General features: G+C 36.7%; 1 protein-coding gene across 1 annotated transcript in view; it reads right to left on the reverse strand.

Moving 5' to 3' along the window:
* The window catches only part of grid2 (glutamate receptor, ionotropic, delta 2), a 128,599-nt gene extending 103,471 nt beyond the window's left edge, over positions 1-25,128 (reverse strand). The window contains exons 1-2 of the mRNA XM_088008452.1: positions 24,852-25,128; positions 5,850-6,055 (exon numbers count right to left, since the gene is read on the reverse strand). Of these exons, the coding sequence (XP_087864578.1) occupies positions 5,850-6,055; positions 24,852-25,128 (483 nt within the window). The remainder of the gene's footprint in view (positions 1-5,849; positions 6,056-24,851) is intronic.
* Positions 25,129-25,524: the final 396 nt, after the last annotated feature.

Below are 25,524 nucleotides of genomic sequence, written 5' to 3' on the forward strand. Positions count from 1 at the left end.
TACCCAGCATTGGGAAGATTGCTGACAAACCAAATAAGTGAGAATATACATACATTTGTGGGAGAAACACAGGCACTCCCCTATGACAGTAAAACAGGTAATACTAATTCACTTCTTTCCTGTAAGGCCGTGGTGGATGGTGGACGTAGGATGAAGAGCTGAGCAGAGGCTGGAGTACATCATGGGGAGGTCCTTGAATATTTGTCTGAACATTTAGGACTGTGTCCTCTTTTTAGCTCCTTAGTAACTAGAAGTGTTGCAGAAATTTTGAACATCCCCAAAAGAGCATCTGCACATTTACCTGAGAATGGCAGCTCACAGATTCCAATCTGAATCTACACAATGTGATGGGGATGAACTCCCCACTGCTGACAGATATTAAAAAAATATTAAGCTTCCAAACTGCTACACAAAAGTAATTCTTCAAAAAAAAAAAAAAAACTAACAAGTCTGCACACACTCTGTACAAGATCATTCAGTTTTCAATTTGATCTCTAAAATCTTTTGTCATAGTATGTTAAAAGTGTGGTTTTTTTTTGTTTTTTTTTTCTGATACTCTGACTTCAGCACATCAATCACAACAATGTTTCTCCATTATTCCGTCTACAACCATTTTTAGGAGCATTGGACCGGGAAGTTCATATGAGAAGCTCAGCAGATGACCAGTTCCACTAGATATTTGCTAGTTGTTGCCGCCACTAATCTGGTGGAGTTGATTGGGGAACACGCAGGCAGGGGCACCCTGTGAGGCGGAAACTCGACCGGGAAACTGCAGCTCCAACAGGAAGCTTTGTAGAAGTAGGTGGCACTTTGTGAGAGCAAGTGCTTAGTCACCAGTGAATAGCTACCAGGGGATATTCAAGGACTCCTCCAAATCTTTAGAGAATCAAAGCAACACTCGAGGTCTGATTATGATGCAGGAATAGCATTAGAACATAATATAAAGCTCAAAAAAGTTAATTTTACATATCATCCTCCCTTTAACATTTTAGATATGCAACCATACAAAACAAGATAAGAAACAAACTTATAACAGTTTATAACTTATAACAGTGTAATGTTTGTGCTAAAATGATTTGAAACTGCGGCAGCTGTTCGCTGAAAATCTGTGGCATTACTGTGTTGCCAAAAAGAGCATGTTGGTAGAGTGGAAAATAGATCAAGGGTTTGGTCCTACAGTAATGTGGGCTCTGCTGGGATCGTGGTAAAGAAAGACCTTTGCCGAAAAGCAAAGCTCTCGATTTCAGACTCTGTTGTTCTCACCTTCATGCTCATGAGATGGATCATGACTGAAAGAATGAGATCCCAAACACAAGCAGAGGAGATGAGCTTTCTCTGTAGACTGGCCAAACTCAGTCTTAGCGATAAGATGAGGAACTCCATTATCCAGGGGGAGCCTCTTCTCCACATCTAAGAGAGCAACTTGAGGTGATTTGGGCATCTGATCTGGAGATTCTGAATAAGCTGCAGAGTCTGTCTGTGGATAAGGATCTCTGCATGTTTCGGACATATGGAGACATGGATGGATGTATGGAAATCACCAGAAATATTAACATTATAACTAAATGTTCTAATGTTGAAATCATTTTTATGGAGCAATCTGACAGGACTGGCAACAGAAATAATGATTGTTATTTCTATATTAAGAATGTAGAATATATATTGTATTAATAACTATTATTGTTGTGATCCAATTGTTCAAATTAGATCTTATCCAATTTGAAATTTCAGTTTTTTACTCTATTCAAATATAATGAAAACAAAGACTAACAATTCAGGATAGACTGACCACATAAATATCAAACAGTCACTTTCCATTATGTGACCGTATATATGTAGTTTCCATGGTTTCAAATGCTCAGGCACATGTCAAACACAATTATGAAAAATAAAAAATAAAAAATGGGTCACTGCATCTTTTGGTGTATCCTTATTGTTTGTTTGAAGTAGGCTTCAGTAAACAAATCAAAAAGCAAGCACTCCTTTACAGTCAGACAAAAATACTTTCAGGCATTTCCACACACCCATGAATGTATTCTATTCTTTGATCCCTGTAATCATCTGTTTGTCTCTTCTTGCCAAGTCATTTGGATCAGCTTTCAGTTCACATTTACCATCAGGGCCTAATGCATCTGGAGGGGAGGTGATTCCTGAGAAAAATGACTGTACCGATAAGTGATGTAGCGAAAAACAAGGTCCCATTTATCTCTGAGCATCTCCACATGTCTCTGTCTGTCTTTTAACCCTTTAGTCTGTCACTCTGATCATTTCCAACTGCCTGGCAGGAACAAAGAAGTAGAGACCAGTAATCATCAGTCTTACACACCACTCTTTTCCAATCTTCAGACTCAAATTCCAAAAACTCTCCATGTTATGTTTCACGTTGATTAAATGACTGTTATGTTACAAGACAAATAGAAATCTCTTTAAAAAAAAGGGTGAAAAGAGTCTCAGTATCACACTAAGGTAATTATCCGAGTCCATATTGTACAATTGCTAAAAACATTTTCTATTATAATTGTGAATGATCCACTCAGTGTTATTTGTAGTTATGAAGGCTGCTTCAGCTACCTTGGCAGTTTAATGGGTTTAAACCTTTTGTCATTTGCCAATGTCGCTGCTGAGAACTGCGGTAGATTAGAGCAGAGTGCACTGCTGATTAATGCAAAAATCACAATCATTTTTTTATAACCAAAAACATTATATAATAAATGATTTTGACTTTGTACAATGTTAAGATTTCGATCTTTGAGCTATTCATCCAACCAAAAGGCGAGTTGACTTGCCTATTTTCCTGTTCATGTATTTCTTGTAGCCTTTTTTCCCTCAGGTTTTCTCAGAACATGACATTAACTCACCCGATCCCCATGTCCCGTCAGTGCTTATGTAATCCCATTTGCTGGTGCTCTGATTAGAACCATTCTGGCTCCTTTTGACTGACTCCCATTGTTTTTAGCCATTTCTAGCTAGCAAGTATAACATTGTGAGCAACTGGCAAAAGAGGGGCCAACATTGAAGGGGCTCAACGCCTGCAGTGTCGGTCCCCTTTTTACTTCCAAAACAAGTTTAATCTCTTGAGGCATGGACTTCACTAGCACTGTTACCACCTTAAAATATGTTCAGCGACTTTTCAGACCCTTACTAATGATTTTTTAAACGACTAGTGACAAATCTAATGACTTTTTTGTTACTGGAGAGTTTGGTAACAAGACATGAAAGCTCCAAGGTAATTGTCCAGAGGAAACAGTGAGTGCCACCAGGAGCCCCTCCCACTTCCCAATCACTGTAGTCACAGTCGTCCTGCAGTCATTGTAGAGAAGATATCCGTTTAATTTCATGTTCACAATGCAAATGAATCATGCATGTGCAAAGCTACCGCTGAACCCGCCCTCAGTTATAAAGTATGATGCAAATAGATTTTTTTTCCACTGACATTGTTGTTGCACTAAAATAATTCACTGCATTTGGATCCAACAGCCTTAGTCACCTATTGTTATTTCAAGTTGTGAAATTATTTTGTAAAGCTCATTTTTAGTTCTATACATATTTAGAATGCTTTTCTCTCTCTCTCTCTCCCACTACAGCCTGGATCACTTGACCAAATATGCAAATTGGATTCCTCCTTTGATTCATGTTGACCACCACAGGTCTAGAATACCCTACAAGAACTGTAGCTTTGGAGATTCTGACTCAGCTGGCTAACCTGGCCTTTCCTAAACACACTAAAACTTTTGTCCTTAAAAAGGGCAGATCATCAACTTTTATCCTTGATGATCTGCCCTTTTTCTAGCACAAAATTTGTCAAAATGTTAACTTCATACATGATATGTCCCATTAACAAAGAAGAAGTGTCATTCGCTGTAAGACCATTGCCTAATAGCAGTTCAGTATTTGCAGATTAGCTTATTTGCAGATTTTTCTGTGGAACACAACTCTAATCATTTGAGCCTATTTGCAGATTTTTTCACAGAGCATATCTAAAATATGATTTTATTTAAGTATGAAATATTAATTTCAATTAAATATTTCTGATTTTCCTTGCCGTTAATTGGCTGTACCCTCAAAAGCAAATATAAAGAAGACTGTGGATATCAGCTTTTGTGGTAGCACCAAGATGGTTTATGCTGTGTGTACTTATGCATGTTAAAGTGTAATTGGTGTGTAAACAATTAAAACAAGCACGTTTTAGAGGGGATAGTTAAGTGTAACTAAACCATAAATTAACTATTTTGCAGATAAATTGCCTAAATTGGGGTTTTATCTTTGTGTTTCTGTGCAAATTTTTACATTTTCATTTAAATTTGTTTAATGCTGCAATAATTTACCTCAGGATGCAGTAGCCATCATTAGGTTGATGGCTATTGCAGTTGAATATTCGTATTGATTACAACTGTACAGCTTGGTTAGTGACCATGTCATATAGGTAAAAAAAAAAAAAATTATCTCACTCAGAGACCTGCTCCCTTGGCGAGTCAGGAGTTGGAATTGCAAGTGGGGCAAGCACTGAGTGATAGCGTTTCTCAGCTTTGCACATGTATGATTTATCTGCAACGTGGACACGGAGTGGAATGAGACTCCTCTGTTCTGTACCAGGGGTCCAGTACCAGGGGTCCACTGTACATGTTTCCATATGCCTGCATACTGTGCATTTAGAATCCCTGCTCTTTCCCCCCATTATGTTCAACCTCTTTTGATTGTTTTAGGCACTCTGTGACAAATAGTACAAGGACTAATAATCAAAAGTGCTCAAGGCAAAAGATTTTTCTTTGAACTCAAAGTTTAAAAAAAAAGAAAAAGGATACATAAACATGTTTTTTCTTTAAAATTGCTCTAAATATATGACAGCCTATTAATGTTTTAAGCAGACTTTAAAGATTCCCTCAGGATGTCCTGGACCTTTAGACTTAATATCAAAGACCTCACAGCTTCAGATTTGATTCCATGATGCCAATGTATAAAAACTCAAACCCACATACACTGTTGTGAACACACTCGCATTCACACGATAACACCCCATCTTTCACCCCTTCCTGTCATGCCTCCAACCAAATTAGATTGTGATTGCTCTTTCCGAGGTCACTTTTAATTAAACTGAGATGAGAACATGACACATGGGATTAAGCCCCATCCTACCACTACAAATTATGAATTCATAACTAATGCTACAGCCTATTGCTTTCAACCATGACCTCCATATCAATTATGTATAAGAGCAAAGGAACTTCTCTAATTGTCTTCTGCAGCGATAAAGAGCTTGATGGGATATGGGGTTTAGGGGTACCTGCTGGATGCAGATTTGTAGTATTTGGATGGAAGTAGTTTGAACATATGTGAGAAGGTAAATTAAATCAAACTAATGTACAGTAAACGGGATATATATTCTCGTTTAATTTGAGTTGTTTTACAATGGACCCTGAAGTAGCAGGAGAGAGAAAGAGACATTTATTATATTAATACTCTTCTGGCAGATCCAGGGCATCACAGTAAAAGCTCCAACGGCTTCCTATTTTTTTAGATAATGTAATTAGTAGCATGATGAGGAGCTAACATTAAAACCTTTATAACTGATCTTTACTAGGGTATAAAGAGTGCAGTTAAGTCAATAAAACATGACAATGATAATGCAATCTATAAGAATTGGTTAAAAAAAATGCTTCTTGCTGTTCCAATTACACTCAAATCATATAGATCATGTAGTCTCATCCCTTAAAACACTGTAAAGTGAATATGTTTTAAATGAAAACTTCTGCTTACAACGTCATTCACACACAGATAAAGGTTTCAGTTGATAGTATGTTGATAGTCCACTCATTTAGTGAAACATAAATGCAGAAACCGTCCTTCCTTACCTCAGTGATGAAGGCCTTGGCAGTAGCTGGGCTCATGAACAGCACTGCTCTCCGTAGCGTATCTCTGTATCGATGCAGCTCCTCTACACGCATCGTTCTGAAAAGACCTGTGATCATCATGTTGACATTAGATTCCACCTTTTGAAGGGACACGTCCATTCCTTGCTGAGAGGTACGGTCCAGAAAATCCTCAATACCACGGATGTCTGAAGAGAAAGAGAAACGTGCATAAGCACAAGTGACCATAACTTTGGTTTTGCCATAACATTAATGTTCTTTACAGGGTATTTGCAAACGGAGAAACATGGGGTTCAAAATGAAATATATTAGAATAAATAAACGGATCCCTGATACAAATATGAAAGCTACCACTAATGACTTTATATCATTTTCTCTGTCGAGGAAAATGTGTTGTCTCTCTGCATGAGTAAATTCAGCAAATATTCTAATTCATAAGCTCTCATTCGCTCAGTGCATACATCTAAATCAAATGTCATTCATCATGCTAATCTGATCAGCAGTTTATTTTGTCCACACAAGTTTATTCATCAAAACTAAATATATTTCTGTCTTCAATCTTGAATGCAGAAAGGGTACCAGACAAACTTTCCCCCCACAAACAGTTGATTGAAAATGTTAAAATATTAATCAGACATGAATCAACATTTGATTTGAAATAAACCTTTGAGTTGTTTACGTAGTAGTTTTTCCATAGTCAACTTTCAGCAGGGCCACATTTGTCGAGTGCGCCACTATTAGCTGAAGTGGGGATAACTGTAGGTCTTTAAGATTCCCAATAACTGTATCCATGACATGTGCCTGTTTGTTTAGTCTTAAGTCTTCAGTTAGTATTAAGCGTTTTGCGAAGCACTGCATGTGCCAGAGAGTATAAAGCCTTGCTGAGTCACATCACAAACATCTGAAAGCAATTTTATTTTAGCAGTGACTGGAAAGGCATTAACTCTCCTGTGAGTAGTATCAAACCTTGAAAAGAGGATAAGGATAAGGTGTACGAGGAAATGGAGACACTGTGCTCTAACCAGGAAGAGGGGGGTGAGCGTCAATGAAAGGTTTGTCCCAGCAAACATTTCATCGTGCAACTATTTCTGAACATTTATGACATTGCTCGATAGTTGTCATATTTAATCAGGAGTGTGCTGAATCTGTTGTCAGTGAGCCATACAGGATGATAGCATATTTCATGGAATGATTGCAGATAAATATTTGTCCTACGATAACATACATTTGAAGTGACATCAGCTTAAAAGGTTAACCTGGTTAAAAAAGAATAAAAATGGAAATTGGACCCAATGTTGATGACTATAATAATTCCACGAAGGATTAAATTAGTCTTAAGCATCAACTAATCCAGCTGTAAAAATAATATATTCTAATTGTTGGTGTGAAGCACAGGATCAAAACTTTACTGACTTCTGGATATGTGTAGGTGATAATTTACTCATCACAAATCATCTTACACTACTGGAGCTTTATTCCTTTTTTTCTGTAATGTCTCTACTTGCACATATTACCTGTAAAAATCATGGCACAACCATTCCATAGTGAGTCACAATGTGCCAGTTACCTACAAATACTTTCCACATGTTGCCAAGTCTGGATTCTCAGATCCTGCGACAACATGCAGTGGTTAAAATATCAGTCTGTTACTGTGTCATGCCTCTTGTCCTTCATTTGATTTTTATTGCAAAATCTGGTTCACAGACAAATGTCATTAAGAATGATCAAAATGTGCCAAACGATCTTATTATCTAATGGAGATAGTCCAAACACTTCCTGAGCTTGGCACTCTGTAGACCATCGGTCTGTCGCTGCAAAAGGTCCAGCTGGAAACACATCAGACAATTCTGGATATCAGAAGAACCATAAAGGTGTCCATTATAGTTGATTTGAGACTTTGAGGTTGTCAAACATATGTACGGCCAGCGCTTAGTGACTATAGTATTGGTGAAAGCCAGAAACAGCTTCCCAACTTCCTGTAAACCATTTACTTCTTCAAAATGACACTTTCTTACACTGGAGAGGATGTAAATGTGAGGAGGTCAATATATATTTGATTATGTCTCAAATAAAGAGTCATTGACTAGTTTTCTCAAATATTTAGTTTTCTTTTTGTTTATGGCTAAAATAAACGTCAAGATACTCTTTTTACTGTGAACAGAGTCACGGAAGCCCTCCACAGTTTCTCGTTTGTCTTATCTAATTATAACGCAGGAGGTCAGAAATAAGCCTCCTTTTCCCTGTAACCACTTTCTTAAAGAGTGCTGGACGTTTTGACGACTGCATCGTTCGCTTCTTTCACTTCAGCAGGTGGTTTAGCACATAACACAATCTGATTAATGATTGGGAATAAAAGGTTGAAAGTTCTGACTCAGAGATGATGCAAATCCTCCCTCTCTCCATCCTCCCATTGCAGCAGGTTGCCTGTCATTTACAAGGACACTGATTTTTGTCCAGCTTTAACAAGATATATGTGTTTGCAGACAGGACATTTACAGTCGGTAAATGTTACAAAAGTAAAAATCAGATGTTTACTTTGTGGCACTTGGTTACAAGGAAATGTGCTCATCTCTTAGCAACAGATTAACAACAAATATTGTTTTTTTTTTTTTTTTGCCATTGGTGTTGAATATATTATAAAACCGACATTCAACGCATAAGTAAAAATCTGACTTATACTTTGAGGCAATTCGTTTGCAGAAAACATGATCATCTCTTAACAGCAAATTAATTATTGTTTATAAAACATAAGCTCTTTTGAAATATTGCTTATCTGCTTAGACACAAGAAATATACAGTTGTTAAATTTTGCAAAAGTAAAAATCAGATGTGTACTTCGTGGCACTTCGTTACCAGAACACACGTTCATCCCTTAGCAACAGAACAACAGCAAATATTGGTATTGTTCAAAATACATAAGATTTCTTCTGCTCTTTTGAAATTCTACTTATCTTACACAACTACTTAACAAGAGCTGTGCAGTCGGTAAATTTTGCAGAAAAGTTAAAGTTTTTTTGTTATTGGTGGTAAATATAGTATAAAACCGACATTTAACACAAAGATAAAAATCTTACGTATACTTCGTGGCAGTTTGTTAGCTGGAAAAAAGGCTAATCTCTTAATACCAAATTAATAACAAGTAATATTACTGCCTATAAACATAAGCTCTTTTGAAATACTGCTTGTCTGCTTAGACAAGACATTTATAGTTGGTAAATTTTGCAAGAGTAAAAATCAGATGTTTACTTCTTGGCACTTGGTTACCAGAAAACACGTTCATCTCTTAGCAACAGATTAACAACAAATGTTGTTATTGTTCAAAAACATAAAATTTCTTCTGCTCTTTTGAAATACTGACTGTCTTATACTACTTAAGATTTGTACAGTTGGTGAATTCTGCAGACAAGTGAAAATGTTTTCTCTTTTTTTCGTCATTGGTGTTGAATATATTTTAAAACATTCAACATGAAAGTAAAATTCTGATTTATATTTCGTTCCAGTTCGTTACCAAAAAAAAAAAACAAAAAAAAAAAAAAAAAAAACGCTCATCTCTCAAAACCTAATTATTGTTTATAAAACATATGGTCTTTTGAGATACTCTTTATCTGATTAGATACAAGAAATGTACAGTTGGTAAATTTTGCAAAAAGTAAAAATCAGATGTGTACTTCGTGTCACTTGGTTACCAAAAAACACGATCGTATCCTAGCAACAGATTAACAACAAATGTTGGTATTGTTCAAAAAACATAAGATTACTCCTGCTATTTTGAAATACTGCTTATCTTATACTACTTATCAAGAACTGTGCAGTTGGTGAGTTTTGCAGAAAAGTGAAAATGTTTTTTATTTTTTTGTTATTGCTGGTGAATAAAACAGACTTTCAACACAAAGGTAAAAATCTGACTTATACTTTGTGGCAGTTCGTTAGCAGAAAAAAATGCTCATCTTTTAACACCAAATTAATAACAAATAATATTGTTTATAAAGCAGAAGCTCTTTAGAAATACTGCTAATCTTACACAATTACTTAAAGAATGCTTTTTAAATAAATATTTAATAAAGTTTACCCCTAAATAGCAAAAGCTACAACAAGTTATGCATTAAAGTTTAGATTTCTGAAAATCTCAAATACTTTTAGCCTGCAGTACTTGTTAAATTTCCATTGTGTTGTAAAATTAAACAGCTTCGTTACATAATAATAAACTGTCTTATTTGTTCTTGGGTTCTCTAAGTAACTCTTCCATAATTTCTAGAGTACCCACTTTCACAAGTTCCAAGATCCTCACGGTCTGCCTTTTTTGTACTGTTCCCCGAGTTAGATTTAGCATGCAGCAGTGTTTTTCTCAGCAGCAGCTGTTGCAGATGAAAAGAATTGCTGACACTACAGTATAGAACTACTTGAAATTCATAATCATAACTTTTTCTGCAATGCTACAAGTTGGAAAAGCTGAACAGAAGCTAACTTACTTTGTCTAAGAATATAAATTGATATCAGCGTTCTGTACATAAACCATCTACTTAGCAAGTCAAAACAATAATTGAGGATACATACAAGGCAGCCAATGATTGGCGAATCAGGAAAACTGGGAAAGACTGGGACCAGTTTTAAATAATTAGATAAGGTGTTTGTCCATGTGAGCAATTGCAAAACATTGTCTGGCTTTTATGTTGCTTCCTCACTCATTGTAATGGCTTCTATCACAATGAGTGGCCTTTGAGCCCATGTAGTAAAATACTAGTTTCACTGGGGATAATTTTGTCTTAGCAGCTTCAGCCAGCAGTAGATACCAAAACAGCAGTACATACGCAAAACATTTGCTCATCATCAGAAAGTAAAAAAAAAAATTGGGAAAAACATATGCAAATGTGATTATTTATCACTCCCAATGTGATTGATTAAACATGAACCACACTGTGAGTGCAGTTTTTGCATCTTTATATAGCATGTCTGAACTGCGGGTGCAAGCTGGCAAGCAAAAATGTCTGTGATAAGCATGGTGAAAAGCGAGCGTAGATACAAAGACAGAAGACATTGCTTGTCAAATATTGTGAACATAAGAATATAAAGGTAAAGATAATGTAGATAAAATATATCCCAACAATGCTGCAGAATTAATAAGTAATTACAGCACAACCTCACTTTACTGCAGCATAACACCATTAGGTCTGGATGACTTGCAGCAGTGCATCTATGTAGCCCAGAAAAAGTGATGCTGATTATAATTATCTGCTGCATGTTCCGCAAATTGTGCAGGCAAAATATGTTTTCATGGGATAGATTAATACTGCCGGACAGTAGACAATATTTATGCAATTAAACCAAAATGAAAAACACCACAAATATTGTGATTAGGAAACAAACCTGAACATGAACAGCCACCAGAGACAAGAACACCATCGGGGAACCCAAGGGATATTAAAGGTAAAACAAATAAAAGGAAATGTCCTCTGCACAAGAACATTTTCCAATCTCAGTGTTGTAATAAGTTATTATGCAAGTAAGTAATATACTTTTTTCAAATTGACAAAGTACAATTAAAAGTAATACTGGGTTGACTGAGTTGGAGAATGCATGGCTAGTGGGAGACGGAGTGCCAGAAGTTGCAGGCCGATGTCAATTTTTTTGTTGTTGTTGTTGTTGTTCATGCAATTTAGCACTTCTTATTTGGAATTTTTGTGGATCTGGCACTTAGTGTATGCAAGCAGCTGACATTAATGGACGACTGTGTACAATGTTATTCATTTATTTACTATACTTAGAGATCTGAAGAATCGGGCTTAAAGGTTTATAATGAGTCCCACCCATGACCTGTTAAGAGGTGAAAAAATATGGCTAATTGTGTTAAAATTGGCTCTATACCAAGACTCTCCACTCAAGTCTACCACTCTACTACAACCTTTGGATGCATCTCTGTTCTAACACAGCAGAACAAAATGCACAAATAACCTACTAAACATGTCATCAAGGTTGGCCTGGTAATGACCCATAATTTTGATTCAGATGAGCTGGACTGGAAATGTATCAAAAAGTTGCAGGACATTGGCTCTGTAGTACTGGATTCCTGGCATACACCATTTGATCACTGAAGTGACTTTTTTTTTTTTTAAACTAATCTCCATGCCGCAGCAGCAGACTGCAGCACTTGAATTAAAAATGTGTCACAGTCTTTATGTTCTGCATATTCAATACATAGTTAACTAAACTATTCCTATGTGTAAGAGCTTTAAAAACTTGTCCTGCAGAAATACACTCATTTTTATTTGGCAAATTAGCTAGAAATATGTCACAATAGTATCGCTGCATTATATGTTATATTGGGACTCTGGTAAAAAATAATTGACTAAGATGGAAAAGGATCTTGATTTCAAGCACCAACCACTATAATTACTCCTATTAGAAATTATTTTTGTATGATCACAAAACCAGGACGCAAGTGTTAATGTTTTACAGTGACTCATCTGCTCTTAATGAGCTACATTGCAAGTCAAGGTAATCCTAATTGAAGCACTTTGGTTGAGACCACTGCTAATGATGCTGGCAACAGTGAGAGAGGTGCCACTCTCTCACTGCTGAAAGTGGGGGAGAGAGAGGGAGAGAGAGCGCAACCGAGCTAAGCTTCAGTATGTAAAGCATCAAGCTAATGATCTATTTGATATGGAAAATGGATGACACTGTCGTCACTGCCAGTGTCACATATGAGCAATTAACCGGATTGATTAAAGTTGTTAAGGCCACAAGTGCTTTGGTGATAGAGTGATTCCATCAAGGCCAGAATTTTGAGGTTCTTTGTGATATCAGCAGGAGAGACACAGTGCGAATACTGTGCTTCTGAAAGCAAAACCCTCCACACACAAATCCATGGAGGTCATAGATGCTGCAAAACATAAATAACACCTTGAGTTTAGTCTGCTAAATGAGGACCAGAGGACACAGTTTTGAATGTAAGTATATTAGTGTCTTAGAAAAAAATAATAACATGCAAAAATATAAAATGTTTACAGTAGATTTTTTTTTTCCTCTCTTCTTTCTCTTTTCCAATCACCCAAAGGTCAATTTTCAAAATTGGCGTTCCACATGCAGATATTCTATTCTTGGAGCTTGAATATTTTATATGGTGCTCCTCCTTTTCAAAGGACAAGGCTTGAGCATGTATTAGTCCACTGAGCACTTTGTACTAGTCCAAAGTCAATGATAGTCCACTATCATTGACTTTGAGACACTTTCCATCGAGGTGCTTCAGGACCAGTCAGTGAAAAAAAAAATAAAGAAAAGATGAGTAAAATTGCCACCATTCTTGCCCACCCAGGAAATCATCTGTTTAAGAAATATTTCTCAGAGAAACTGATTAGGTCCATTAACACCATCACTACACATCAACTGAAAAGACTGTTACCCCTGTTCACCTTACTTAATCTACCTAAGTCTACCAAAAAAAAAAAAAAAGATAAAAAACATAAAATATCTGCAAATTAGGTTCAGTCTTTGCAGCTTCCTGGAAGTCTGTCAGAGCCTCTTATTCTTATTTCCCCAGTTCTCATTAACTTTCTGACTTGCAAATTTTACCACCCAATAAATAAATAAATAAATAAAATCAAGAAAATTATAAAAACAATAGGTATTTTATATTCTCATATTGCCAGACTGCACAAATTCACTTTCACATAACGTTTCCTTGTTTATTTTTGTCACTTTTGAAAAAGATTCATTCATCCGTCCGTCCTGAACTCCAGGAGCTCCCTAACGTCCCTAGTGATTGATGCTTGCGCTCAGGCTGGGTGTGCTTGATTGTTCATTGTATCATCATAATGGGAGTTTTTTAGTGTCTTGGAATCCTTGCTGCTAAATGTCAGTTTTGATGGAGGAGTATAAGTGTAACCTGCCGTCCTTGTTCTATCCATTTAATGCCAGAGTCGGGCTCAGCATTTAATAATATGGTAAAAATAAATTATGCCCAGTGGTGCAACATTTATTAAATTTATTAAACATTTAACCTTTGTTTTCACAAAACTGCCTGTTAACTCAGACTAAACATTTAGTTTGTAGATCAGATAATTACGAACAATTATAATCTTTGTTGCAAAACATGCAAGCACAGCGTCACTGTAAAACATTGATAGTAAAATGCATCACATTAAGATGCATTTTAATGCTAAAAAGCTAAAGAAGAAAATCAGTTCCCTCAATGAAGAAGTGTTAAATTAAGCAACTCAAATAAAAAAAGAATCCAGGGGAATATGCAATACAGCCCCTTGGCTTTTATATAGAAGTGAAGAAATAACTCATCTTCCAATCAGTTTTTCTCCTGTACTCCAACTAAAGGGTCTGTTTCTGCAGCTCAACAAATGGTCATCCTACAACCATGTGCAAATACTGAAGTAACATTTCAACACGTCTCATCTTCTCATGTTTGAGAAATCCTTGAATCCCCTATGGCAGCCATAAGAAGATGCTTGCTCATATAATGCGCCGCCTATTTAGCCAATGCTCCACCTTGAAGTTTCAGTCTCCAACCTAGATTTCTCCAACACACATGCACGTACAAATACATTTTAAATAACCAGACTAGTTGCAACAGCAATTATCAAACACCTAGTAAAAGAGTGAGTAGGCCTGTCACGATAACAAATTTTGCTGGACGATAAATTGTCCAAGAACTTATTGTGATAAACAATAATACTTTAATATTGTAGCAGTAATAATGGCGTAATGATGCAAGGATCAATAAAGTTTAAATTCTAATGAACATTTAAATTCTGGAACTGCAAATATCCAAAATAAATAATAAAGTGAATTATGAAGCCAACAACAAATAAAATGAATTATTAAGTCTTTGTAAACAAAATTATCTTTCAAAAAAGGGATAGTTGAGACCAAAGCACCAGACTGAAGACTTTTATCACTACGTTTTTGGTAATAATAATAAAAAAATAAAAATAAAAAAAATAATAAAAAATGATAAGCAAATGAAAAGTACTGAGTTTCTTTTAATTTGTCATGCGATTAATTGATTTAGTGTTTATTGTAATAGGCCTAAGTGTGAGTCTGCTGAACTTATACAATCTACTTCTCAGTTAATGCAGTTAACAGCTGTAATGACGAGCTGAATGGGAGTGTCAGAAAGGGTCAAAGGTACTTAAAGAGACAGAGGCCTCTTCCAAGGCATCATCTACTGCTATGATACAATGTCAAATTTCTTAAAAGTTATTTTTATATGTACAGGATGTCATGGCAACTAGCATCGTTACTTGATTGTAGAATAAAATACCACTATGAGCCTGGAGAGTACATAGTGCTATTTTATAGTACAAATTAATAACAAAATCTCACTCATTGTGCAACTATAGATAATGTTGGTAATCCCAAAGCACAAACTGTACATACTGAATGAACTTTTTTTCACCAATTGAGCTTTCTTCTATTTTAATTTGCTTTATTTTTGTGATGGGTACACTATGTCACATTCAAGAAGTTATCCATAGACATGTTTAGTTAGCAAAACAAACCAACAGTTAGCGTAGAAATGGGCAAAACTATATTTTACGGTGGGGAGTTATGAAGATCAAAAGATAAATCTATCAATAAATTGAAAAACCTTTTAAGATATCTGCAACCTGTTCTGTTTTGGTGTTAACGCTGTTTGTTTTGTCTTTCCCTCAGCAGCTACCTCTGGTGATCGTTACCCCTGCCTCAGGCGTTTTGCTGTTCCATACCTCACAGGCAGTGATTTTTAAAAAATAAAGATTTATCCTCAGATGGAACGCTTGGCATTTCTAGCGAGCCCAGGTCAAAAGCATTAATTTCTCAGTTGAAATTCTGCAAGCGTGTTTTGGAACTAAGATCTAGGTGAGGAATTTACTGTGGTTGTGGATATTTATCCCCATGGGGGGGGGGGGGGGGGGAATGAAGTTTTAGGCCTTGAAGCATCACACATCAGTTATGTCCATTGCTTTAAATCCTCTTCACGTTAAAAGTCCATCTCCTTTCACCTTTTTTCTGCTTTATTTTTTCTTTTTTTTCCCTCTGTTCACTTCCTTTTACCTCAAAGCCTCTTGGCTTCAAACTCCTGGAGTCCCCACAGACAGCTTAACAAACACTTGTAAAAACCCAACACTCTATTATAAAAAGCTTGGCACCTTTCAGGTGTGCATGACCTTTCATATTTCCTCAAATCATCTCTAGCTGCCCATACACTGCTGTACAACATCAACCTGTCTTTCACACAGCTAAACTATATAGACTTATTATTTTTCACCATTTTCTCTGCCCCCTCATCAGTTTATTTTTTTTAAGCAATGTTTGTCTGGCTTTATTGCACCCAAGTTGCTCAGAGTATTGCATTAGTATTTGTAGAAAGCTGCAAAAATGCATTTTAGATAAATGCTTACTTAGTTCAAATAAACTGCTTTTCAGTTCATATAGCAGCACTACATATTAGATGAATTAAACTAGCAACAACTTCCACCACATTTTCATCACATCAGTCATTATCATCCTTGAATTTAGCTAATTAAAATGTCTCACAAATTAATAAAATCCTTTTCATTCAGTCGACATTACAACTCACTGACCAGTTTTTAAATACATGCAAGTACATTGCAAAAGTATTAATGCCAATTAATGCTCTCTTTGCTCAGCCTTTCAGCTTAGATGATGGATGATGTCTTGAACTTTATCTCTGACCTATTTGGTGTGCTCCTTGGTCTTCATAGCAGTGTTTGTTCACCAGTGTTCTCAAACACACCTCTCTGAAGCCTTCTCAGAAAACTTGTATTTATAATTAGATTAAATTGCAATTGACGATGTTGTGTTGTTCACCTTTTCTAAAGATTTGACCTGCCGATACAGATTTCAGCTGTTTCTAATTTATCACTGCACATGTTTATGTTATTTTCTTATTATAACACTCAAAGGGTAGAAGCTACACCCTGAGGTAAGAGTTTCTCAGGAGTGGAGTTTGCTTTGTGTTGATCTTTTTCTGTCCTTTACGTTTCCCCACCAAATCTGTTATGCCCTTAGATGCCTCTGCTTTTCTTCTCTGCGCTTTTTTTTTTTACTTTATACATTTTCATTCTCAAATGTCTTTTGTGCTTTGCTGCAAAGTGGAACCATTCAGTGTTAAGCATGACTGCTCTGCATGAAGTTTGAGATTCTTTTATATGCTTTATGAATGAGTGCTTTCATTTGTCTCCATCCATCTAAGTTTTCCTTTATCATCATCAGTCTTTAAAACTCTCTCTTGGCAGACTTTGAATGCAAAGTTTCAATCCCTCTTTTAGTTTCCTGAGCCTCACAGGTCTTCTCCAGCAGTATGTCTGGATTTCAGGATCATTAGAGAAAAGACTTAAATCAGATTGACAGTTTCAAAGATAGGAAACTAAGTACTAAACAGAAATTGTAAAAAAAAAAAAAAAAATATCAGTGGAAACATGCAATTTATTATTTTTTGATTGATGCTTCTTTTTTGTTGTTCACTACATGCATGCTCGGTATGAGGGACTGCTGCAAAGCCAACAACAACACAAGCAAATGCCTGCTGTCGCTGCACGCTCTTACAGGAGGTGTGAATGCCACGAGTCAATGACTATGCCATCTGTTTGGTTTCCTTAGACAGAGAAAGTTTGAAACTAATGTGAAGAAGTACCTGAGCCAAATGTCCTGTTTGATAACTAGAATCAATTGGAATGCATATGTGATTGAATTGAACCCACTTTTTTTTCTCAAATTTTCATCAACTTCTGCATTACTGACATCTTAGTTGGTGCAGTAGTGGCTCTCTATGGGATTGACTGGAGACAAAGAAGAGGTAAATGGGCAGGCGCGCTCGTGAAGCTTTGGCAACGGGGGATTCTGCGCACCTTTGCCCTCAATCCACCTGGCTAATGTCTGCTCCCTGGCTAACAAAATGGATGAACTGTTCCTTCTCAATTCAATAAACTCAGACTTCCATTGATCTGCCCACAGTTTCACTGAAACCTGGCTCGGTGAACACGCCCCGGAGAGTGCACTTCTAATGCTGGAGTTCCAGCTGCTTTTAGCGGACCAGAGCGCAGAGCTCTCAGGGAAAAAGATAGGAGGTGGAATCTGCTTTTACATAAACAAAGGCTGCTGTACATTCTTTATAGAGTGTAAAACCCTTCTATTCACACAGGGAGTTCTCCTCCTTTGTTTTGGCCAATGTTTACATCCCACCACAACCGTGCACATCAGAGACTCAAAAAGCAGCTCACTGAGCTAATAAGAGACGTGGGAAAACACCTAGACTCTTTTGTTTTTGGGGATTTGAAGAGCGCAAACCTCTCCAATAGACTTCCTAAATACAGACAGAATATCAAGTGTTAATCAGAGACAAAAACATACAAGTCCATTGTTACACAGGTTTAAAAAAAATATAAGGCATTCTGGTCATTGTCTGCTTAGTCTCCTTCTGACCTACAGGTGGAAATTTGAAACTTCTAAGGCTGTTGGATAGGACTGTTAGGAGGAGGATGGAGCAGAAGTTGTAGATCTGCTTTGATTTCACAGATTGGAATGTTTATGGAGCTTCAACCAAATATGTAAGTGAGTTTGCCGAATCTCGTATGTCAGTTTATGTTTATACAGATAAAGATCTTTTGCACCTAAACAACAACAATAAGCTTTTGTTACCTTCACAGCTGCGTCGGCTCAAGCGAGAGTCTTACAGCAGGAGGGATCGGGGCCTGTAGGCAAGCCAGGAACAAACTGACCAAAGAGTTCAGGGCAGCTAAGAGAAACTACAACAATAAGCTAGACAACAGCTTCTTAGCAGATGAGCCCACATGTTTGGAATGGTTTAACATTTTTTACTAACTACTGGAGTTCATCCTCTTACCCTGGACAGAATCCTTGTCTGGCAGACACCTATGACAGCGTCTACTGCAGGTTTGAAAGGCAGCCGCTCACACCTCCCGCCAACCCGTCCACATCTCACTCTGCGACAAAAGCTCCCGACACACCAACCATCCTGTTCCCCTTAGATCCTCTGCCTAGACATAAGACCTCGGAGAAACATGTTAATTTGCTCTTTCAAAGCAACCTATCAATGTCTCCTCCTCATCCCTCAGGGCCTGTATTGACCAACTAGCCCTAGAAATCTGAGTGAAGACAGGTATCTGAAAGCTCTGTGAAGTTTCCTCCTGCTTCATCCTGGTCCCCAAGAAATGCACCATCACTCCAGGTCTGTCTGTCACGCTGACATCTGTGGTTATGAAATCCTTTGAGCGACTGAAGGACATTACAGGCCGCCTGCAGTTAGGTTACTAGCAAATGATGATGTCAACTTGAGTCTACACTTTATTCTGCACCACTTCAACTACCCGGGGACATGCACAAGGATCCTGTTTATGGACCTCAGCTCAGGATTTTAAGCAAGATTTTTGCAGGTTTCAGTAAGTTAAATTTAAGGCTTTTTAATGAACTCTTACGACCATTATGAATTAACTTTAAAACTTTGCTACCAATCTCATTTTCAATGGTTTTGAGTTGGGAAAGTTTTTTCTTTGTACAAAGTGAGAGTAAACTGGGGCTTATAAGATATATAGGATCACAATGACTTGCCTTTAAAAGAGTGGCAATTTCCTCATTGTGTATTACGTCTTTAGTGCTTACCAGTTAATTACTAAAATGTAACTCATTCAAGTAGTAATAAGGAAAAACAAATGTTAAAATTCATTGAAAATTAATTTAAAGTTATCATTTTATTTAGTTACAGTACTAATTAACTGATCTCTTTTAGCAGAAAACCAGTCCAGAACAGTGTACTATCTAGTATGAATTAAATGAGATTAAGACCTCATTTGCACGAAGATGCCACAATTTAATGTTTTGCTTCCATATTTAATGAATGAACTTGTGCTAAAATATTTTTTAATTGCTGATTATAAACAAACACCCACACAGCTTTCATGTAATGGTTAATAGACAAAATAAAATCATATTTTAAAGTCTAAATATTTTAACACGCCAGCTTTAAGAAAATAAATTGCACTTATTCACTACATATTTTAAAATTAAAAACACAGGGACAATTATTAATATGGTGCATTTTAATTTGATGTTTTGTTCAGCTAAATTCTTTTTCTACTTTGCCTCAGGCCCTTCATGCCATTGATTATAACCAAAATTAAATAGTAAAAGAAACCTGGAAACAGGGTTAGTGTAACACTAAATGGCAACCTCTGCTTTGTGGCCAAAGAGTGCACTATTTCCTCTGCCAGATGGGATTATGGACAAGGTCACACAGCAGGTAATAAAAGTAGTCAATCATGTTTTCAGGTTTTGTTTGGAAGATGAACATTAAAAACACTGAAAAACAAAAAAAAACAGGAAAACAAAAAGTGAAACACCTGAGTTGAGAACAGGAGAGACAAGAAAAAGAAGCAGGGATAAACTGTGAGAGTAGTGGAAAAAGATGGGGTAGATTGAAAACATGTGTTCTCAGTGTCCGGTACGCACCAGTAGAGCTGAAAATAAGGAGAGGGACAGTTGCACTGTAGCTTCATTGGAGAGGACACACTCGACCGTCTGTTCTCTAAAGAACTCCTTGTACAGAGACAAGGCCTTCTGGGAACATTGCTATCATCTTAAAAGACCCTCTCATTCTTTTACTCCATTTCAAATTCTGGTTCTCTCTCTTTCTCTTTCTCTCTCTCTCTCTCTCTCTGGTGCTCTCAACTCTCTTCTCCCTCCTTGAGCTGAGGGTGAGGTCATTAGGGAGAAATGGTGATATCTTTAAAGGGCCTTCTGTGGCTGAAAGAACACCATTGGCAAAACCCACAGGATCCAAGTGATGAATCAGTGGTCACAGAGCACAGAGGGGATATAGGAATTTAAGTGGGGTTACAAATGTGTGTGTGCATTCATGTATATGTGTCTGTGTCTATTGTGCAGATATTAAGACTAAGCGACAACACATGGGGCACATTTGGGATTTAAAAGAGGAAGGCTCCCTGGAGATGGACAAAAGGTGTCCCTAATTTTACACTTGATTATAGTTGAAGTAAAGGTCAGAGTGAAAATCCTTTACTGGGAGGCTTAAATATATGTTGGTGATTCAAATGCAATTCCAAAGAACTTAACCTTATGGTGCATAATGGAGTGTGCTGACTTTGGTGCAAAAGAAATAAAATTTTGTACTGAAAGCCTCTGCAGATTACAGAATGTATAAGGTCAGGTCTTTGCAAAAGTATTCATGCCCCGTTCATCTTTTTCACAATGTCATGTTATGACTAAAACTGCCTGGACCTGAAACCAATTGAGAATCTGTGGCAACACCTGAGGACTGATGTTCATAGACATTCTTTGCTCATGCAGAGAATAATGGACAAAGATTTCAGTCTCAAGATGTGCAAAGCTGGTAGAGACATAACCAGAAACTCGAATCTCAAATGGACGTTGTACAGATTTTTGCTTCTCAAAGATTAATTACTCCATGTTGGTGTATCACATGAAAGTTTGAGTAGATTTTTTTAACTTTGTTGCTGTTGCCAGACACACATATATATATATATATATATATATATATATATATATATATATATATATATATATATATATATATATATATAAGGTCGAGTTTTTTGAATGCTACTATAGATGGCAAAAATTGAAATGTGCGTCACTTGGGGTACTCAATTCACAGATAAAACGCTTTAAAATCTGTAAAGTGTTAATCTGGAGAAAGCATTGCTAAACAAATCCAATGCAGAGATCCTATTGGAGATCAATGCATACAATTGTGTTAATTGACTTCAGTAAGTAGAATGGTGCTCCATTATGACAAAAGGGAAAATCAACAAAACGGAGAAATAAAAAAAAAAAGAGAATCACCTGAGGCAGAAAACTATTTCACCACTTTACAGATGAAACTTTTAGGTATGCTATTCTTTTCTCCATCTACTTTTGAAGGGCGTTACGGTTAGTGTTTTCCATTAGGCAGCAAAGCAACTACCCTTACATCAGTCATTCAAGTGAGATTCAAAATGTAAAGTGTTAGAAAGCTTTAACCCATCAGGAACACTGGGCCAGCAGTGGTCTCACCTGTATACCCCAGTTGATTTTCATATGTACAATTTTATGGTTAAAACCAATCACACTCTCATTACTGGCATTTTCTGTTGCACAGACATGAATTTCTATGAATGAGGTCATTAAAGGTAACCTTTGAGCAATTTTGACTGATCCTAAAAGATTATATTTGAAAGTACTTCAAGCCCACGATTATTGTAAATATTGTCACCCAAGAGTATCAGCAACCTTAGCAATATGAAGCTCCTGCAGCACTCGGCACACAGTTTACATATCTGTGGGCTTGGATAATAAATCCATAATGATGCTTAAGAGACTCGGTCCAAAATTAAACATGTTATTTTTCCTCCACTGTTGCATGGTAAGCTAATAAGCATGCAATAATCTTTCCTCCAAAACCATATCCAAGTCTCCTATAATACGAATCAGTTTCTAAAAGAACAATAGTAATTGTCAGGCTTACCTGAAAGTTGCTATTGTTTGCTATTGGTTGCTATTGTGACAACCAAGAGGCACACAAGGACTAGGCGTAAGGTTACAGAAACACTTCAAACAGGGTTACTTTATAAAACATTCACACTTGCTACCCAATACACTATTGCAAAGTTGTTGCATTTGTATTTTTGCTACCAATTTTTAGGTGTACATAGTGCAACACAAAAATCTGGCCTGTATGGAAGAGAAATAAATATAAAGCTATTACACAAGCCACATACAGGAAAAAAGCAAACATGAAAAGATGCTTAGGTTGGGGCTTTGAACTTTTTAGCCTACATGCAAAGCCATGTGTGTTGCAGTAAAATAACACACATCATCCTAAATACCATCATCCAAAGAGAGATGTTTTCCCTTGGCATGGCCAGGGTCACTGGGACAGAGTTAATTCAAGAAGCAAACTTGTTAGATTTTGCTAAATACTTGAGAATCAGATGGGAGTTCACCTTAAAGCAGACAATGAATCTAAACACATACTGCCAGAGAAGCATATGTTTAGATCAAGGCAAGTTTAGATATATAGAACCATTCATGTACAAGGTAATCCAAAGTGCTTTACATGATGTAACAGGGAAGACATAAAGAAAACAAAGCACAAGCATAAAAGTATTACCGAAAGGAAAAAGATGCTAAAATGCAGATATTAAAGGCACAAAAGAAACTAATGTTTTAAACAGTTCATTAGTCAGAAAAAAGCTGCAGTGAATGAAAACATTTTTTGTCTTGATCTAAGGGAACCAACAGGTTTACAGGCAGTTTGTTCCAGAGCAGAGGAGTATAGAAACCAAATGTTTCTTCACTTTGTTTTGCTCTGGTTCTGGGAATGTTGAGTAAACAGGTCTACGAAAACCTAAGGTTGCTACATAGTTCATATTTGGACAAAAACCAAAAGCCAAGACCATTTAGTGCTTAATAGCTTTTCTTTGACAAACGGCAAACGGGGAGTCACTGTAGTGTTGGGAACTTTTATGAAATGATCCATGTTCCTGGTGTTAATCCGGACTCTGACAGCAGTTTTTAGTATTATCTGCTGATTGATATTTTCTTTATTTTTACACAGATCAGTAAAAGAACACTGTTCCAGCACTCCAATATACTAAAATAAAAGCATGCAGCATTTTTGTGTCCTGTTTTGACAGGTCATTTTTTTATTTTAACAATGTACTTTAATTGGTAGTAAGCATATTTAGTGTCACACTTTGTGTGTCTGCTAAAATTAAGATCTATGTCCAGAAATACACTCAGCTCCCTTGCATGCTGTGTTCTGTGAGCCTCGTTAAGCACTGATCTTAAACCTGGCATTTTTTTAGATTAGAAACACTGGTTTCTTTCAAAGCACAAGTGTGTTGTTAGAATAGCCCAGTGAATAGAAAATCTGTGGAAAGACTTAAAAATTTATAAAAGGTAACTTGGCAATCATTTCAGATATCATAGGTATAAAGCTGATAACGATCTAACCTGGAAGACTTTAAAATACAAATGCAGTAAAAATGTGTTTTTTGAAAATGTTAAGATTTTAACTATGACTCATTTTCTTCAAATTCACAATAATTACCAACTTTGTTTTATCATATCATATAAAATTCATAGAAAAACACAACAATGTTTGTGGTTGAAACCTAGACATTTAGCCTGTACGTTTAGAGTGAAAGCAACCCACCTAATGGAGATTGGCCATGATGGAGAGTTGACACCATGACAGGACTGTATCTGAATTCAGTTAGCTGCTTTGTTTTACAAAGAAGAAATTCTGCCTGTACTTTTGTGATCCGATTTCAATTTTGAACTGAGGGAACTGCAGAGACCAACCTCAGAAAGAACACGAGAAACTGGACAGATGGGCAAACAACATGCTGACGCACCAATGGGTTTTGAACAGGCATACACAATAACAAAGGCAAAAATATACTGCATAGTGTGACGCTTTCGACTAGCACTAGGGCACATTATAAATGAGACATAGGCTATTTGTGGCCTAATGTTATGGTTAATGGCCTGGAAAGAGAGAACAGTGAATGAGAAATCACATACACAAGCAGGCAAACTGGCATGAAACTGAAATATATATATATATATATATATATATATATATATATATATATATATATATATATATATATTTTTTTTTTTTTTTTTTTTTTTTAATTTTTTTTATTGTGAGTAAATATGTTCATATGATAGTATCAATCCAGGTCTATATGCATGGGTTGGAGAGAGCAAGGTTGTAGACTTCACTATATGGTTAAAAATGTATTAAAATCCTTCCCTGCAGGGAGGTCACCGATACCATTACAGCAAATGAAAGAAATAAGTCCTCTCTAAATTAGAACAATTATGTTGTACTCTGGTAATCATTGGCCTTACATTATGTAGTCTCTTATTATTGCGAAGGGAAGAGTTAGCAATAAAAGACAGACGGGCAAGAAAAGTTAATTGACTCACCAAAATCGGAATCGTAGAAGAGGACGAACTTCTGCCAGCTGTATTCAGACACCACCTGCATGATAACTTCGTTGAGGAACACAGGTGGGCGAACCATAAGGGTGTAGTCGTCAGCTCCAGGAATACGACTGGTGGGCGGACATGTCGAGCGCGGCGTTCCCACTGGAGAGCGCTGGATATAGAGATGGGGTATATGCATGGCATCGGCCAGTGTTTGAAGGCTACCTGCTGACATGCAGCCAATAGAGCTGACCAGAGCCAGGATACCACGGTTCATCAGCTCGCAAGCTAGATGGAGGGGTAAGGAGAAAAGAAAAGGGGAAAACAAGAGAAGAACTGGTTACTTTATGTTCTACTATTACATATTTTATAGCACAAATTGTCATGTTTGATTATTTATTTATGGTGATACAGTATGTTCTCCTTCATGGAAAGCCTAGCATGTAGTTTTATGTTGTTTCCACAAAGACTAAACATGTGATTTAAAGCCTTAGGTGGTCATAATCTATGCAACCGGCCCCAGGTAAACAAAAGATGTACAGTGTTGTTTATGGTCCAGTTCACTCTAGATTGACTAGCTCTTACTCAAGAGTCTATCATCTCAGAGAACAGAAAATGGACTCAGGACTTGGAGGACTGGTACCAGCAAACCAGCTCCTGTTCAATGCGGAGA

This window comes from Poecilia mexicana, unplaced genomic scaffold, assembly GCF_051168715.1.
Source record: "Poecilia mexicana isolate PSO_F unplaced genomic scaffold, ASM5116871v1 scaffold_9, whole genome shotgun sequence".
In the NCBI taxonomy this organism is placed as follows: Eukaryota; Metazoa; Chordata; class Actinopteri; order Cyprinodontiformes; family Poeciliidae; genus Poecilia; species Poecilia mexicana.